The sequence below is a fragment of the Perognathus longimembris genome, chromosome 4, assembly GCF_023159225.1.
Source record: "Perognathus longimembris pacificus isolate PPM17 chromosome 4, ASM2315922v1, whole genome shotgun sequence".
Classification (NCBI taxonomy): domain Eukaryota; kingdom Metazoa; phylum Chordata; class Mammalia; order Rodentia; family Heteromyidae; genus Perognathus; species Perognathus longimembris.
In genome coordinates, this window is record NC_063164.1 from 61,645,189 (window position 1) to 61,662,974 (window position 17,786).

General features: G+C 39.4%; 1 protein-coding gene across 1 annotated transcript in view; it reads left to right on the forward strand.

The window, feature by feature from the left end:
• The window catches only part of Itgb6 (integrin subunit beta 6), a 71,659-nt gene that overhangs the window by 19,902 nt on the left and 33,971 nt on the right, over positions 1-17,786 (forward strand). Inside the window, exon 9 of the mRNA XM_048345355.1 lies at positions 14,951-15,040. Coding sequence (XP_048201312.1) covers positions 14,951-15,040 — 90 coding nt within the window. The remainder of the gene's footprint in view (positions 1-14,950; positions 15,041-17,786) is intronic.

Sequence of the window (17,786 nt, forward strand, 5' to 3'; positions counted from 1 at the left end):
GAGAATTGTGGTCTTGTACATCATCCTGCCTGGGCTAATTTTCATTATAGTGTATTCTCAGGAAAGATTTATTGAATAAATAATGAAGTATACTCTTTCTTTAAATTATTGAAATAAATCTTATCATTAGGAACTTGAATTTTATGAGCAAATACCTGCCAAAATTGAGGAGATGCGGGCGTGCAGGGCAGGTGGAGGCACCTGGCCTTTGCTGGGGTCCCATGTAACCCAGGCTGCCCCTTCTTCCCCATTCCACCTGGCTCAGATGATACAGAAGGTAACCCTGGGTGTCAGGACCAAGCTGTTGAGGATATGGCTCATCTTGTATGAAAGCTTCCATTTTCTCAGAAATCAGTAACATATTTTTATGTCTCCTCTTCTTCTTCTGTCTCTGTCTAGCTTTTCACTGTAGGTAGGACAGGAGGCAGGGAAAATATACTAGAAATTGGACTCTGAAAACTGATTATTGTTTTATTGTATAATGTTTTTGTTAGGAGAGATTTTTAAAATACCAATTTGCTCCAGTGGATATTCCTTTATCTTTGTTTTGTTTTTTTTAATTGTAAAAGTGATGTACAGAAGGATCACAGTTACATAAGTAAGGTAATGTGTACATTTTCTTTTCAAACAGTATTACCCCTTCCTTCATTTTCTCCAGCACTCCCTCCCCCCTACTCCTCTCCCCCACCTCCAATGCCCTAAAGTTCATTTACAACATAGTGTCTAATGAGTTTCACTGTTGCACTGGCTTTATAAAATGAAAGGACAGCAACCCATGACCTCCAGTTTTTAACAGTCAAGGAGTCAGCCTGGGAAACGAGGAATTACCATGAATTCCAATGATCTCCATAAAGTTTAGTAAACTCTACGGAAGCTTAATTCAGGGCCTAATCAATGAAGTTGTCCTTGTCCTCTCAATCTCTTCTTATAATTGGGTATTACAGACTTGTAACATCACTTGGGATGAAAAATAATTTCTGGATCATGAGGTGTCTCCATGGAGTTAATAAATTGTTCTTAATTCAAGTGCAATGGAAAAGATTTTGATTGATGATCCTCCATTGATGATCTGGGAAAGGCTGAGGAGAACCAACTCCTACACTTTCCTCATTAAAGTTAATGTCCCTCAGACAGGGATTTGGAAAAAGAAAACTCACATCTTAAGATTATAAACAGAGTCACTAGAAGTATTTTCTAGTCTAATGAATAAATCCCAACCATAAAAGATTATCAGTAGTTATCCCTTAAATAACACATGATGCTTTTCTTCTAAGAGTTTAAAACTTCATATTCAAAAAGTAAATACACAGAAATTAAAAGTATAGGCTTACAATCAGGCTTTTTAAGTTATGCCTTATTTACCCCCCCCCTCACACACACACACACACACACACACACACACACACACACACACACAAATACATAGAGAGCATTCATTGACTTGGCAATCAAGAATGAGCCTAAAAACCAAAAGGATAGTACTTTAGATAACTTTTCTAGAGAGAGAGCCCATGGCAGAGTCTGATAGAGCAACCAGTATCTATGTCCAGCTGTGTTCTTTCCATTTACCATCTTGGTTATAAGGGACAATAATGAAACTACTTTCAATTCTAATAGGATTGCAGTGTTTTGTTGGACCAAGTTCTAACACTGTACAGGGGTGAAACTACAGACCAGAGAGGATGTGTAACAATGTCTATGATAATAACTGGGAAGAGAACTTGGAAATTCAGAAAGTTTTACACACATTTTCTATTTATCTCCTTTTTATGGATTTATAACTCAAATAGTCCCCACTCTCAATCCACTGTGATAAAGAACAGTCAATGTTGGAATGCTAATTCTGAACCACCAAACCACCAGCAACCAGTCTTTACAATAAAGTCATCAACTTTAAAGTCATTTTAAAAGGCACAGAGCCCAAGGGTAGTGCAGAGCTGCTTGACAGATGAACTAATAAATGAATCCCCTTTAAATGGCAGAGCCCTTAAAGGCAAGGACACACTTGACCTAGGATCCTTTACTGCGGCTGTGAATTTAGATGAAAAGAGCCATCAAAACATGTGGACTTTAGAAGAGAGACCTTTGGTTCTGTTCTGTGTGTCATTTAGTCCCTAGACGATATGAGCCACTAGCTATAGGCCAGAAAGCATTATGTGAGTGGACACCTCTCTAAAACTATGGTCTTCTCTCTCTTTCTCTCTCTCTCTCTCCCTTTCGCTTGTTTCAATCAAAGGATAAAATGGGGACATGGGGTCTGAGAAGTGTTACTAGTTAACTTAGATGATATGACTTAAAGCATACAGAAAATAGAGTAATATAATGAACACCCACATTCCTACTGCCAACTTTTCTCTAATCTTAATACTTTGCCACCAAATTTGCTCATGTATTTTGATATGCAAGAGCTGTCCAGTTTGGTTCCCCTTTTTCTTTCCATACAGGTAGTTAGTATCTTGAACTTAGTCTTCCTTGTGCTCACAATTCGTTTGGGGCTGTTAAAAATATATGTACACAATTAGTTTGGGGCTGTTAAAATATATGTACAATGCATGAATAATTAGTACTTGTGGTTTATCAGCTTAACTTCTTGCTGAACACATTATTTCTACAACTGGCTTTGTGCACCAGTTTAAGGTCTAGGCCAATCACCTCCTGCAACTTTAACAAATGATCAATAGTGAAAAGAGGGAAATTACCATTAATTGCAATTGTTTGAGGTTTTATGAATTATATTTTCTTATTACAGCAAAATATACAAAACATAATTGCACCTTTTAACCAGTTCTGTGGTAATAGCACGTTTGCATTGTAGTCCTCTGTGGTAGGCTGAGCCACGGCGATAAGTATATCTGTACATGACTCCGCCCACTGTTATGCATATTCCAATGAGCCTGGAAAGGCCTTGTGTTTCTCCTATAACTCAGGATCTGGGTCACTTCTAGCTGTGCAGCATCACTGATGTGGCCTTGCACATCTTGTACATATTTCTCAATCAAGGATCCTCGTTTACAGTGAGTCCTAGGGCCACAGGGAAATGGCATCATCAAAAAATTACTGACTCTGTCCCAGTGGATTTCCAAGGAAATTGAATCAGTAACTCTTCTACCAGCAATGTTATGGGGAAATGTGGCCAAAACAAAACATTAAGCTACTCTTTCTATGGCTACAAAATTAACAAGTGTCATTTGGAAAAAAAGAGGGGTAGAATGCTCAGAGACCCAATAAAGGTCACTCATAAACTCATTCATCAGAAATAGGTAATAATTGTGAACATTTTAGAACAAATCTTCTCTGTCTTTTTCTTTGCATGTATTGGCAATCTTAGCAAAATTGGCATATATATTAAGCATGTTCAAAATTTTAGTGCTTAATACCTGCAGTATTAAATCTTCATAAAGAACAAGTTTCAAAAGCCATTTAGTGAAATTGAATTCATTAGTTACCTATTAATTCATTAATTGCCTATGTATTCAATTTATTGTTCATTAACCCTGGGATTGACACATTTATCCCATAGAGTTGGGATAGACTAGAGGTGTGGCTTAAGTAGTTGAGTGCCTGCCGAAGAAGCAAAAGGCCCTGAGTTTAAACTCTAATCCAGAAAAAAATAGCATCCAATTCAATTTGCATTTTAAATAAACAAGTAATGTTTAGTACCAGTATGGACTCATATGATATTAACCATATACTTACACTAGAAAATACTCCTGGTTTTCTAGGGGAGGTCATGTTATATTTTATCTGGTAGCCTAATAGATAGGGCTAGATAGTACTGTAAGCTTGGTGGGCCATGCTGTCTCTGTCAGAACGACACACTTCTTTCATTCTTGTAGGAGGAGTCACCTATACAAGTAAAAAAATTAATGTAGCTTTTACAGAGACAAGTGTCCTACAGGCCATGGCTGCCGATATCTACCTTCATTCATCCATCCTATGTGCTCTATACACACCAATTTCTGAACTAGGTTTGAAGAAATCAAGAATAACAGTCTCTGTTTTGTCATCTTTGGATTTGTTGGGGAGGGGGGATGATGAGGACAAATAACTGAGTCTGACTTCTGATGATGTTATCATAGAATTAGAAAAAGAGTGACTGTGTGGTCCTAGATAATAATTAGGGAGAGGGGATAAGGCCTTCCTTAGATAGGATCTCAGGGAGGACTCCTTATTTTTATGTATTTATTATATTGCCTGTATTGGTCCTGGAGTTGGGACCTGAACTCAGGGCCTAGACATTGTTGCTTAGCTTTTTTTTTTGCTTAAGGCTGGTGTTCTACCATTTGAACCTCAGCTGTACTTCTGACTTTTTGCTGTTTAATTGAAAATAAGAGTCTCCCAGACTTTCCTGCCTGGGTTTCAAACTGCAATCTTCAAATCTCAGTTTTCAGAGTGGCTAGAAATACAAGCCCGAGCCACCAGCTCCCAGCTAGGACTACTTGTAAGAAATGAGGAGGAGGGGGAATAGCTCAAATGGTAGAGTGCTTGTCAAGACTCTGCCTTCAACCCCCACCCCCAACACTGCAACAACATTGTTTGGCAATCTGTATGTTGAGAGATCACAAGAAGGGAAGGCAAATGCAAAGGCCCTGCAGCCACAAATGACTGGAGCTCCTTCAATATGAAAATCTTTTAAAAACACAGTTGACTTGTAATCAGCTGAACTCAATGAGAATGGATTGGGAGAGGAAGAATGAAAGCATATTCTTCAATCTTGAAAGCAAAGGAAGAATCCTGGTGCTATTCCATAGACTGTGGATATTAAAAAAAAAAAAAAAACACTTCTTTTTTCTTTTCTTTTTTGTTGGTCATGAGGCTTGAAATGTGGGCTTGGGCACTGTCCCTGAGCTTTTTTGCTCAATGCTAGTACTCTACCACTTTGAGCCACAGCTCCACTTTCAGTTTTCTGGTGGCTAATTGGAAATAAGAATCCATGGACTTTCTTGCCTGGGCTGGCTTTGAACCATGTTCCTCACATCTCAATTTCCTTAGTAGCTAAGGTTATAGGCAAAAAACACCACTTTGGGAACATAGACATCACCAGTGTATGACAGGCTGAAAACACCATATGAACTATGAACATACAGGTTTAATATCACATTGTATCTTTTCAAAATCATGGAACTGTTCTATAGCAGTAGTACCCAAACTTTGTGGCTTAGTAGAATTACCTAAGCAATGTTTTGAATGCCACAATGTCCCAGCAATGTCCTGATGCAGTTAAATCAGCAGCTCTGGGGCTGGGACCCAGATATCAGTATCTTCTTAAAAGCTGCTTTGGTATATCCAGCTACCGAGGGAGCTTGCTATCATGCAGACTGATTCAAGAGGTCTGGGATAGGGCCTAAAATTCTGCATTTCGCACAAATTCTGAGAAGATGCTGATGCTGCCAACCCACTCACTATGCTGGAGCACTGAGAGCTTTAATAGTCACTGCACATATGCCTGCTTGTGATTTCTCATCACCTTCCTGCTAGTCATCCTTCAAAGCAGCATTACCTGTCCTTGCTCTGCAAAGCACACAGAATGCTACTGCTGCCCAGATCACTTCCCATTTTCAAAAGACTTTCTAAAAAGCTTAGGGGCTGCCATTCCCCAGCAACCCTGTGCAATCCCTCCCCAAAAGCAGGCTAATCATATTAAGAGAAGATCTGAAGTATCCTTAGGAACAAATACTCAGTGCAGCCTCTTTGTTCTCTGGGTCTCCATTCTCTGCTGCCTCTGTGTGCATCTGTTTTTCTCAGTCAGACCAGCCATGCACCATAGGTCCATTCGTCTTCTCTTATCACTCTGTTACTGCTGCTGAGCACTCATTCAACTGTGCTCCACAGCTTCCGGGCTGACAAGATAATTACATTCCTCACAGACAGAGAGAAAGACAGGTAGTGCTCGAAAGTTCCGAAGCTGACTACCTAGTCATTGCTGGTACAGACTTCAAGATCAAGCACCTGATCTAATTAGCACACTCCCATTCTACTTGCCTGCCTGTGGAATGCTAACAATTGAAAGCCGGAAGGCAAAGCAGATATCCTGCAAGCCAGAGACAGCCAGCCAAGCTACCATTCTGCCAGAAACAATTACATGTTCTTTTTGGAATCTTTCGGTGTCCTAGTAACACAGTGAGCCTGGGGGTACATTTTTGCGTAATAGTGGGAGCCCTGCATTTACCAGTAATGAACATGAGAACCAGGGAAATAAAACCCCACAAGAAGGAGAGACCCCACGGGAAGATTGCCTTGTGATTGCCTTTGGAAGGAGTCCCTGCAGCAAGCCCAATCCACATCAGCTCTGGAGGAAGGACAAGGCTCCACAGAAGAAAGGCTCCAGCAGCAAAGCTCTGTTTTCCTTGGACCAGATACGCAGCCCCCTGGAATTTCCTTTTCCTGCCTAGGTGCTTGTGCTACCAACTACATTGTCTTCAAGATACAGCTTTTGAGTTTGAAAGACATGTCAGCCATAATCAAGTCCTTTCCTTCCTTCCTTCCTTCCTTCCTTCTTTCCTTCCTTCCTTCCTTCCTTCCTTCCTTCCTTCCTTCCTTCCTTCTTTCCTTCCTTCCTTCCTTCCTTCCCTTCCCTTCCCTTCCCTTCCCTTCCTTCCTTCCTTCTTTCCTTCCTTCCTTCCTTCCTTCCTTCCTTCTTTCCTTCCTTCCTTCCTTCAGTGAGCACCAGCCTGGAGTCAGAACCTGCTCTACCATTTATGCATCTATGTCAAAGTGAAGCACTCACCTGTCCATTCTAAAGTGGGGACATGAGGTTAAAGAAATCAGAAGAGCCAGTTGCTGGCTCATGCCTATAATCCTAGCTACTCAGAAGGCTGAGTTCAAACCCCAAGCCCCAGTTATAGCACAAAGGAAAAAGAAAAGAAAAAATAAGTTAGAAGAATACTAGCCCTGTATATGAATTTAATCACATTCCTCAAAAAGGATTCATTAAAGATAAAATGCCCAGTTCTACAGATGTGGCCTTATTTGGAACTAGGGTCATTGCAAATACCATTAGTTAACGTACTATGAGGTCACACTCAGGTAAGATAGACCTTTAGTCTAACACAACTGGCATACTCATATGAAGATTAGAGACACAAACAGGAAGCAAGGAGACCAGATACAAGGACTCAGAGGTTGGAAGATGCATCCACAACCCAAGGGCCAGCAAGGACTACCATTATCGCAGAAACCAGAAAGAGGGAGCCAGACCCTGCCACACCCTGATAGACTTAACTTCTACTCCCGAGAAACTATGGAGAACCACGCAGTGGATGGCACCTTGTTGTGGTGATCCAAGAATATTAACATGCTTTGTCCTAAGCTTACTCCAGGAACTCTCCCAGGCTCACCAGTGACACTGAATGGCCAGGAGAGCCTTTGTAAGACACTAATGAAAGTGACTTGCTTAAGAGATCTGGTGGCAGGCAGAGATGAATCTAGCACACATCTTCCTGGTGAGATAATTTCAAGGAAATTAACTCAATTATCCTCCATATTTTGGCAGGAAAATGCAATTATTGTGGCACCTGAACAAAAGAATTTCTGTGAAACGTGAAATGGCTTCAGACATGAATGATGCTCTAGTTATTCTTGCTTAGGAATGTAGGATGCTCGGGGCACCTTCTGCCCTGTCTGTAGACACTGACAGTGGAGCCTGAGCATGTCAAGAGTAGCAGGATCTACCACTCCTCTGGAGTGTCAGGGTCCCCACGTTAGCAAAAAATCCAAGATGACAGGCATCCCAAAGGCAAGAGGGGCTTGGGAGTATGAAGACCTCTCAACTCATCACTGCTGCTGATTGGGTCTTCATCCTAGGAGCAGCTCCTGAGACAAGGGGACAAGACAGGGGGCAGAGGAGATGCCAGTGAGAGCTTAAGTCCTACTGGGGATACATCCTAGTCCCAACTTCCTGTGGCTGGATAAGTAATAGATCTGAGTCCCTTTTAAACCACCTGCACTTCCCATGGTATACATGGCATTTGGAAACACATCTCCTTGACAACATCAATGTTTGCTTCCCTGTGTGTTGTTAAAAATAGAGCAACTGGACATTGACTGGATCTGTCTCTATTGGGTACATATACTTTCTGCCTGGATCCCAGCTAGGATTATAAATGTGAGTCGTGAGCACACTGCTGGGAGTAGAAACTTTATTTTTTAAAAAAGAAATGAGTGCCCAGGCTTTGGCTGGGCACTCATAGTGGCTCTTAATTGTAACCCTTGCTACTCAGGAGGCTGAGATCTGAGGATTGCAGTTCAAGCTAGCCCAGGCAGGAAAATCTGTGACAGTCTTATGAATGAAACACCAAAAGCTAGCTGCAGAATAAGAGTAGAGCACTAGCCTTGAATTTAAAAAAAAAAAGCTTGAACTCATGTCCTAGTACAAGCACAAAAACAAACAAGCAAACAAAAACCCAGATGATTTTTGCAGCAGTTGTAAGTTCACAGCTAAGCTAAATGGAAGGTACAGAGATTGCACACAGGTGCCCACTGGCATCATCCCCACACCAGAGTAGCACAGGTGTTGCACTTAGTGATGCACTGATAAACCATGACTATCCAAGCTCCATAGTTTCCCATAATTGTCATTAGGATTCTCTCTTGGTGTTAGACCATTGTGTGGCTTTGGACAAATGTGTGATAACATTCATTGTACAGTAGTAGCATATGTAGCAATTTCACTTCCTTAAAAATCTCAGGGTTCTGTCTACTCATCCTTTCTTCATGTCTGTGACAATGATCATTTCTTTCCTTTTGTTAAGTTCTAAGGGTCAAACTCAATGAGGTCTGCTGTATGTGAGGCCAGTGCTCTCTACCACTGAGCTACATCCCAGCACCAGCTCCATAGTTTTGACTTTTCCACATTAAACAGTGGGAAAAATACAGTATGTAGCCAGTGCAATTGAGTTTGTTGCACTCACTAATATTGATTTAAAGTTCTTCTATGTATTTAAAAACTCCTTACCTTTTAGTATTGGATAATATTCCATTGTTCAGATGTACCATAGTTTATTAACTCATATTTATTCAAGTTTGGGCAATTATGAATACAGCTGGTAAAAGCAGATATGTACATTTTTTTGTGTAGGCATGAGGTGTTTTTGTTTTTGTTTAACTCTGTTAGCTAAATGCCAGGGAGATTGATTGCTGGCTCATTTGGTAAGTGGGGGTTTGATTTGGTAAGAAATTACCACTGCCATCTATGTACGGTTGTCACACCATTTTGCATTCCCACCAGGAATGAATGTGAGTTCTGAAGTGAAGGAGTGTAGTGGTATCTCATTTAATTTTTTTTGTTTGTTTGTTTTTTTGGCCAGTCCTGGGCCTTGGACTCAGGGCCTGAGCACTGTCCCTGGCTTCTTTTTGCTCAAGGCTAGCACTCTGCCACTTGAGCCACAGCGCCGCTTCTGGCCGTTTTCTGCATATGTGGTGCTGGGGAATCGAACCTAGGGCCTCGTGTATCCGAGGCAGGCACTCTTGCCACTAGGCCATATCCCCAGCCCCTCATTTAATTTGCATTTCTTTAATGACATGATGTGGAGTATCTTTTCATGTGCTTGTCTGCTATGTGTCTACTTCAGAGAAGTATCTGTTCAGATCTTTCTTTCCTGTTTTTACATATTTGTTTATTGCAAATAATATCAGAAATATTTTTGCCTATGTTCTTTCCTAGTCTGTGGCTTCTTTTCTCATTCTCTTGGCATTGCCTATCACAAAGAAGTTTTTATGTTATGTGCAGTTCATCAGTTCATCGATAGAGCATGCCTTTGGTGCTATAGTTAAAATGTCATCACCATCTAGATATCAGTGGCTCATACCTGGAATCCTAGTTACTAGAAGTCTAAGATCTAAGGATTTAGCTTCGAAGTCAGTCTAGGCAGGAAAGTCTGTGAGCCTTATATCTCCAGTTAACCACCAAAAATTTAAAGGGGAGCTGTGGCTCAAGGGATAGAGGGCTAGCCTTGAACAAAGAAGTTCAGGGTCACTACCTAGGTTGAGTTCAAGCCTCAAGATTGGCACACATGTGCACACATGCAAACACACACATACACACACACGTCATCACCAAACTCCAGATCAACAAGACTCTCTCTCATGTTACCTTTTATGGGTTTTGTGGTTTTCATCTTCCAATACAAAAGTTAGTTAAGTTAATATTTGTGGAAGGTATAAGGTCTATGTCTAAATTTGGATATTTGGGCATATAGAAGTCTAGTTGCTCTAGAAACATTTACTGAAAAAACTAATTTTGCTCCATTGTGTTGTCTTTGCTCTTTCATCAAAGATCAATGACTATATTTATGTGCATCTGTTTTGATGCTCTGTGTTTTGTTTTCTTGATCGACTTGTCTATTCTTTTGTCAATACACCATTCTCTGGATTACTGTAACTTTATAGTAAGTCTTGGAGTCAGGTAGTATCAATAACCCAACATTCTTCTCCTTCAATAATAAATTGACTGCCTGAGTCATTTGCCTCTCAATGTAGAGGTTAGACTGCGTTTGTTAACATCAGCAAATAATTTGCTGGTATTTTGTTGCATTAGTCTTTCCTATATGAAGTTCCCCCTAAAAGATTGATGTGTGGAAAAAAAAAAGTTTGATGTGTGAAAGCCTTGGTCCCTGGCTGTTGCTGCTATTGGAAGCGATGGCATCATGAAAAAGCCATCCTCATCAATGGATCAACCCACTGATTAGCTCAGAGCTGAATGGCTCTTAGGAGACAGGGCCTACTTGGAGGAAATAGGTTACCAGGGTGTGCTCTGGAAGGGTGTATCTTTCCCACGGTCTCCTCCTCTCCTTCTCTCTCCTTTCTGACCACCATTAAGTAAGCAAGTTTGCTCCATCACATACTTCCTGCAAGGATGTTCTGGCAAACCTTGGTCCAGAAACAACAGAGGTAAGTCTAAAACCTCAGCAATTGTGAGTCAAAATAAATCCTTCCTCCTTTACGTTTTTCCTCAAGTATTTTTGTCACAGATATGGAAATTGACTAGTATATGGTATAGGGTGTTCTTTCTATCCTATGGAAGATGTTTCTCTGTCTGTAAGACCATGATGACATATCTTCTTACTGCTATAGTGACAAGAAAGTGGAGTGAGAGCCCAAGCTCCCATACCAGCAGCATATACACACAAAAAACGTGGGCTGTTCATAGGCTTCATAGAATTAAGCAACTACAGAGACTAAAGAGAAGCAGCTGATTGCCCTAAGTATTTGGCTTATAAAGACTCATTCTTTATGAAAATGCTGCTAGCTTATATATACAAGTTAATTTCTGATTTCTTCCCCTCGAATGAGGGGTGTGAGTAGTGTGACCTTACATTACACACAGGTTCTAAGGAGGTGACAAGTCTCTAGACATAGCAGAAAATGTCACAAGAGAAAGACATAAGGGTCTAGACTAGAGTCACCACCATCCAATGCAAAAACCAAATTCAGATGCCCAGCAAGGGTACTATTAAATACTGACTCAAGGGTCAGGTAACATCTCAAGCTGAGGAGTTACCAATGGAATGTGTGTCAAAGCAGGGATGGAAGTCATATCAAAAGCTATCCCCTCTACCTTAGAACACCAAAATATCACAAAGGCAGAACCAACCTTGGGGATACTCTCTGAGAGGTGCCCCGAGTGTACAGACGTCAGTTCATGCACTGCTCTCTAGCCTCTCATACCTGATTATTAAATGACTCCTGTTGACTTCTTATTCTGTCTCCTTGACAAGAAGAACTTCAGGGAGCAAATCCAAGCTGTTGGACAGATAAGAAATCCAGTAGAAAAATAAGCAGAACTTGAGGGGGAAAAAAGAGTTTTAAAAAAAATCTAGGGTGAGCAGGGGGGGAAAGGGGGAGGGGGGAGGCAGGTATGAGGGACAAGGTAACAAACAGTACAAGAAATGTATCCAATGCCTAACGTATGAAACTGTAACCTCTCTGTACATCACTTTTATAATAAAAAAAGAAAAAAAATCTAGGGTGATTAGAAAAAGTGAATCAGAAAAGCAACCTCAGGAACTCCTGGGTGGCATAGCAGGAGGGGAGAAAGTCCATAATTAGGATAATCCACAGAAAGACAACAGAGAATTCAAGCCCAGACATAGGAGTTTGCATTTCTAATCAGCTCGTGCAACATCATGTTTACAGTCTTCATCATTTCTAATACTAAACGTCATCTTTTAGAGACACAATGTAGTAATTCATCACAGCCAGGCCTGCAAAATCATCCTTTCCTAACATTAAATGTGTTTAATCACAACAACTAAAATAGCACTTTAGGACTTTAGAGAAGAAGGCATTGTGATTCATGATATTTACAGGAATCATAATACTACAAGATTTAAAGTTGAATTTTTCACAGTGTTAGACCAAATTGTCCATGTTTTTAGTTAATTGTTTGAAATGCTTTAGCAAGGGGAGGACTTGAGGACTCAGCATTCAGAAATTAATTAATTGTTTTCCTCTACACAATTGTCAGTGTTACCACTGGTTATTGCTACTGGCAGCCAACTCTTTTATACCCTCGCTCTAATGGCAATCAGCAAATGCAATTAATGTTAACCACTTGTCCTAATAGGCAAATGCCAAATGTCATACCACAAGCAGGATCATAATTATGACCTAGTAAGTGGATGGGTTCAGCTTTGTTAGTCAAAATTAACCCCAAATTTGGAAGCCACTTAAATTAGTGCTTGTGGGAAATCACCATGACACCTCATCCTTGGGGATACCAGTATGGATTTCAAGGATGGCAGCTTCTTGCCCAGCTAAGAGCCTTGCATTCTTTCTCAAAGGGATCAAGAACTTCCTTTGTCAGGCTCTAAAGATTCCCTCTGCCTTTACTTTGGGGATTAGCCGAATTTACACATATTTCAGCTCTAGTTGAGTGGAATTCAAGTTCCCATTTAGGTATTTGCTGCTAACCACATGTCTCATGCTTCACAGCTATTTGTGACATGTTTATTTGAAGTGGTAAGTCATATTTTACAAGTTCTTCCTGAATCAACAGGTAGTGATGTGGAGAAGGCATAGAGTGAGGAATGCTGTCTGGTTTGTTATTGTTGCTGTTGTTTTGCATGTAACCCCTCAATTTTAAAATGTAGTGTTAATGTAAAACAACATCTGACACCCTTAAACGTTAATATCCCCAGCAACTTCACACATGAACACTGAAAAAGGTGGAACATGACCAAACCTACAAATGAAAATTGAAGCCTATTTTCCCTCACAAAAAGTGTAGACAATTTATGTTCACCCAAGCGCTCCACTCCAGAAAATCCCTGGGAGCCCCTGACCACTTTGTAAATTTTTCCATTGCCCTGACTCTGTTCATTCTTCTCTGTGATTCCTCATGCTGTGATCTATTTACTTAGTGTCACTATTATAATTAGTGGTTTTATCAATTCCAATTTTGTGTGTTTTCCTAAACTTGCATCTTCTTTGTAATTAGATTTCAAAATTATGTTGGAACTAGAGGAAAAACACCAAATTTATCACTCAAAGCTTGCTCACTCTTTTCTATGTACAATTTTAATAAACACAGTCACCTGATTATATAGAAGACCACAAGTGACAGAAGATGTGTTGTCTCGTGTTGATATCACAGCATATTAAACTTACTTAATAGATGTTGTTGAATGCAATAGTGAATAATCAGTAAATGAGTTGGTGAGTGAAACAGAGTGCTTAACAGAGAGGGTCGAACTATTTTAAAACAAATACAAGAGCTAGGCACAGGTGGCTCACACTATGATCCTAGCTACTCAAGGAGCTTGGGATTTGAGAATCAGGTCTATCCCAGGTAGGAAAATTCATGAGCTTCTTATCTCAATTAACTACCTAAAACTTGGAAGTAGAGCTGTGATAGAATTCTATCCTTGAGCAAAAAAAGCTAAGGGCTTTTTTTAAGCCCAGGCCCTGAGTTCAAGTCCTAGTACAAACATAAACAAACCAAACCAAATACAAGAAATAGAATCTACATTCAAAATAGTTGTAACTCACACAGTATGGAGTGGCCTCTTGGGTGGCTTTAATAATTATAGGACAGCAGTTACTACTGATAGTTATAACTCTTTTTCTACACACACACACACACACACACACACACACACATTGTTGGGAGTCATTGAAGAGACAGGATCTGCATCACACACTTGAAAAAATTTTTCCTTTTGAAAGTAACACCGTTTTCAAACATAAAATTTCATGGCCAGCTGTCTGAAAAATTCACTTCTTTACAATATCTTTTTCTGGCTATATTTGACACCAGAATTATTGACCAATGGATATGGGAAATGAAGGTGGAAATGAAGCTCAGGAAAAGCAATGCAAGTGAGAATGTAGGTAGATTAGCAGTAGGTTCTGGCTTGATCATGATGCAGCAGTAAATGATTCCAAATAACCCCTGGACTGTGCTGACTTCCCTAGGGGAGTGCTCATTATGCATGGGAAAGGAAGAATGAACAGCACAGTGAACAGAACAGTCCACTCTCTCAATCAAGCCTTTTCTCATTAAGACTTCTAGACAGAATAACTTCGAGCAAGTTGATTCCCTCACTGCCCATGTATATGCCCCAAACTGATTTCTGGAAACATTACAAAAAGAGGAAATTGTTCCTAGATGCATACTTGGACAAAGGATGCTCCAGGAATTGAACACATTATATGCATGTTGTAATTACTAGATTCTTGACTCCTGTCATGATGCAAATCACAGCCCTTGACTACAGTAGCTATGGACTCAGGATTTTCCCAGTAGCAACACTGGCTTGTGTTTCTCACGTGAGTTTACTAGGCAGCATGATGGAACACTAGTTTCAAGAGAAATACTCATTTATTATCAGGAGCCTGTTTTCCCTGGCCAGTTAAATAGAGGGGATCACAAACCAATTGGCTGAACCCCATACTTAACATTTCTCAATTACTGTGAGCAATCAGACTGACTTACACTTCTTTTTGGTTGCAGAATTATGCCAAACTTATTCCTGGAGCGACAGTGGGGCTGCTTCAGAAGGACTCTGGCAACATTCTCCAGCTTATCATCTCGGCTTATGAAGTATGATACTTTACTTAGAAATTGGCTTCTGTTTTGCATTTCATTGGTATTCAGAAACCAAGAGGTAGCTAGTGAAATGCACTTTCATTTGCTGGTACAGAGAATTCTTATCCAAAGAAATACCGAAGCTAAAGTATAGATTTTATTTAATTTGGTTTTCAGATCTTCCTGAGAAATGGAAAAATCTAAAACCTGGTTCTAAAGTTGAGGATGTTTTTATGACAATAACCAACGATAACACTGTATACATCAGTGTAATTTGACTAAAATGACTCCCTGAGACATAAGTAAGCACTTGTTTGGTTTTTTTTAAGTTTTAAATATAAATTGATGGTGAATAGCAGGTTTGTATGAAAAACTTAACCATACAGATTTGATAAGACAACAGAAAAAATATACAAATGATAGCTCCATACCAAAACATCCTAAGCACACTACACACATCATGTTGTAGACTAGGTCAGGAAACCTGGGCCAATTCCATTAGTTTAACCAGTATGTATATAATTATTTTTGCTCTGAACATACAAGCTAGCACTGAGGACAGAATTTCTTCCTTAAAATAACATACATACCAACAGGGTTACTAGTTTTCCTTCTTTGTTTCTTTCCTAACCAAGTCAACAATGAATGGGTAGTTCCCAGCTCTTTCTTTTTCTAAATATTACTTTTTTCTGCCCTTTATTTAACAACTACAACTATAACAAATTCTATAAGAAAACAAAATGCACAAACAAAAAAAGCAAAAGCCACACAAAGATGTAGATGAAGCTGTAAGTTAGGACTGACTTGGGGGTTGGGAGGGAAAGTTTTAGAAGGCAGAAATGCTTTCTAACTATTTGTTTAGGAAACTTGTTCTAAACAGCATTTACATAATACTGGATAAATACAATTCTTCTAACTTTAATATTTGAGATTTAAGTTTAGGATATGTTTGAGATATGCAGTATATACCAGTAATTAGCATAAGCTAATCAAGTGTTCTTTAACTAAATAATGTACCATAGCCCTCTAGAAAGCTAAACATTAGACACACTCAGATCCCTTTTATGGACCCCTTTGGGAAAATTCAGGGAAAGAAGAAGCTACATAATTTTTTTAACTGCTAAGATTTTGACCTCACCAATTTTGAAATTCACCCAAAGAGGGTGAGATTTGCCTCACTGGTACTGGGAGAATAAAAAGAATAGATTTGTCATTACAATTTTAAGTGGATGGCAGTTCTTTCTCACTGATAATCCTCAGAAATTTCAGTTTTCTTAGATCATATCAAAAATTAATCACCACATTAACTCATGCTTGAAATTCTTCCAGGCAGGAAAGCTTGTCAACAAAGCATTATGAAAATCTTCCTCCCTCTATCTCATGCAGTAATTAAAGTTTTAATGTGTAAAATCAAATAAAATCACAAAGCAATCCCTCACTGCATGATAATATACTAGGTTTCCTTTAGCCCAATGTTTTCAAAAGTGTTGGCCACTAACAGCTTCAAAGAAATTAAACAAATTAAAAAGATAATGGATTGTCAAAAATGTATCCTCCAGAAGGGCCTGCAGTTCATGTTCCTGCTTTGTCTTACTTTGTGGTTCCAAGTCACTCACAGAATTATACTATATTTGAAACCAAGGCATTAATCATTTGAACTGGATCTTGTGTTTTTGTTTACTGTTTCAAAAATGCCAAGGAGTATCTATTATTTTCCTACTACACAATCTTACTCTGGAGTTAATGGAACTCTTGGGTCACAGAGGGAGGTACACAAGTAGATTGTACCAAAAGTTCAAGGTATATTTCTATGCTGTTGTTTTTAAAGGTGTTCCAGAAAGACTATAAAACACAGGAATCAATAGACAGAATATTTCAGATTCTAGATGGAGAGAGAAGGCAAGAGAACATATTGAGGGGAAAGTCAAATGGTGCTGACTGTCTTCTAGTAGGGCAGAGGCAGTGTAAGTTCACAAACCACTTCTACATAACTCAGCTAAGTATTCCACAGCACCATATTGGTTTCAAAAGCTTAAATAGTGGAAGCGTATTTATCTGACCATCCCTCTCTACTTTCCCTCCTTTACTCACTATGCTGCTGAAATACCAATAATCCCAAGGATTGCTGGGATTTAAACTCTAGGAAGGAATCCATTTGGTTTTCTGTTTTACTCAGCTCATAAAAGAAGCACAAAAAATGAATGGATGAAATGATGAAAAAATATAAATGAACTTTTATGACTTTTCCTTGGGAAATTGGCATTACAATATGCATGATCAATTTTGCATTGTGATACTTCTGTCAATATTGAGATTTCTTTCACTTAGGTTAGATTATGTCACTAGCCCTCATTTTTGCTGTCACCAACAGACAGGTTCCTCATTTCTCATGTAGCTCTTGGCTGACTCTGCCACAGTCCTCAACCCTACTCCTGCGTGAATCCTTGATGTCAGGACAATCAGATTTGGAGAAAGGGAGAGTCATCTTACTGTGCAATAGGCAAAATTACACTTCAGGAAAACTTGACCTTGAATATTCTTTTATAATGCCAGTGGTAAGGTAGATGTATAAACTCAAACATTTGTAAATGAATTGAAGTATAACTTAATTGGTAATATTTTCAATTGGTTTTATTCTATTTTTATCTTTAGATATTGCGCTTAACAACTCAAATAAAAACTGTGTTTTCTTTTGTATTACCTGGATATTTGAGACATTTTCTATTCTCTGGTTCTGACTCATCAACATTTCCAACACTGT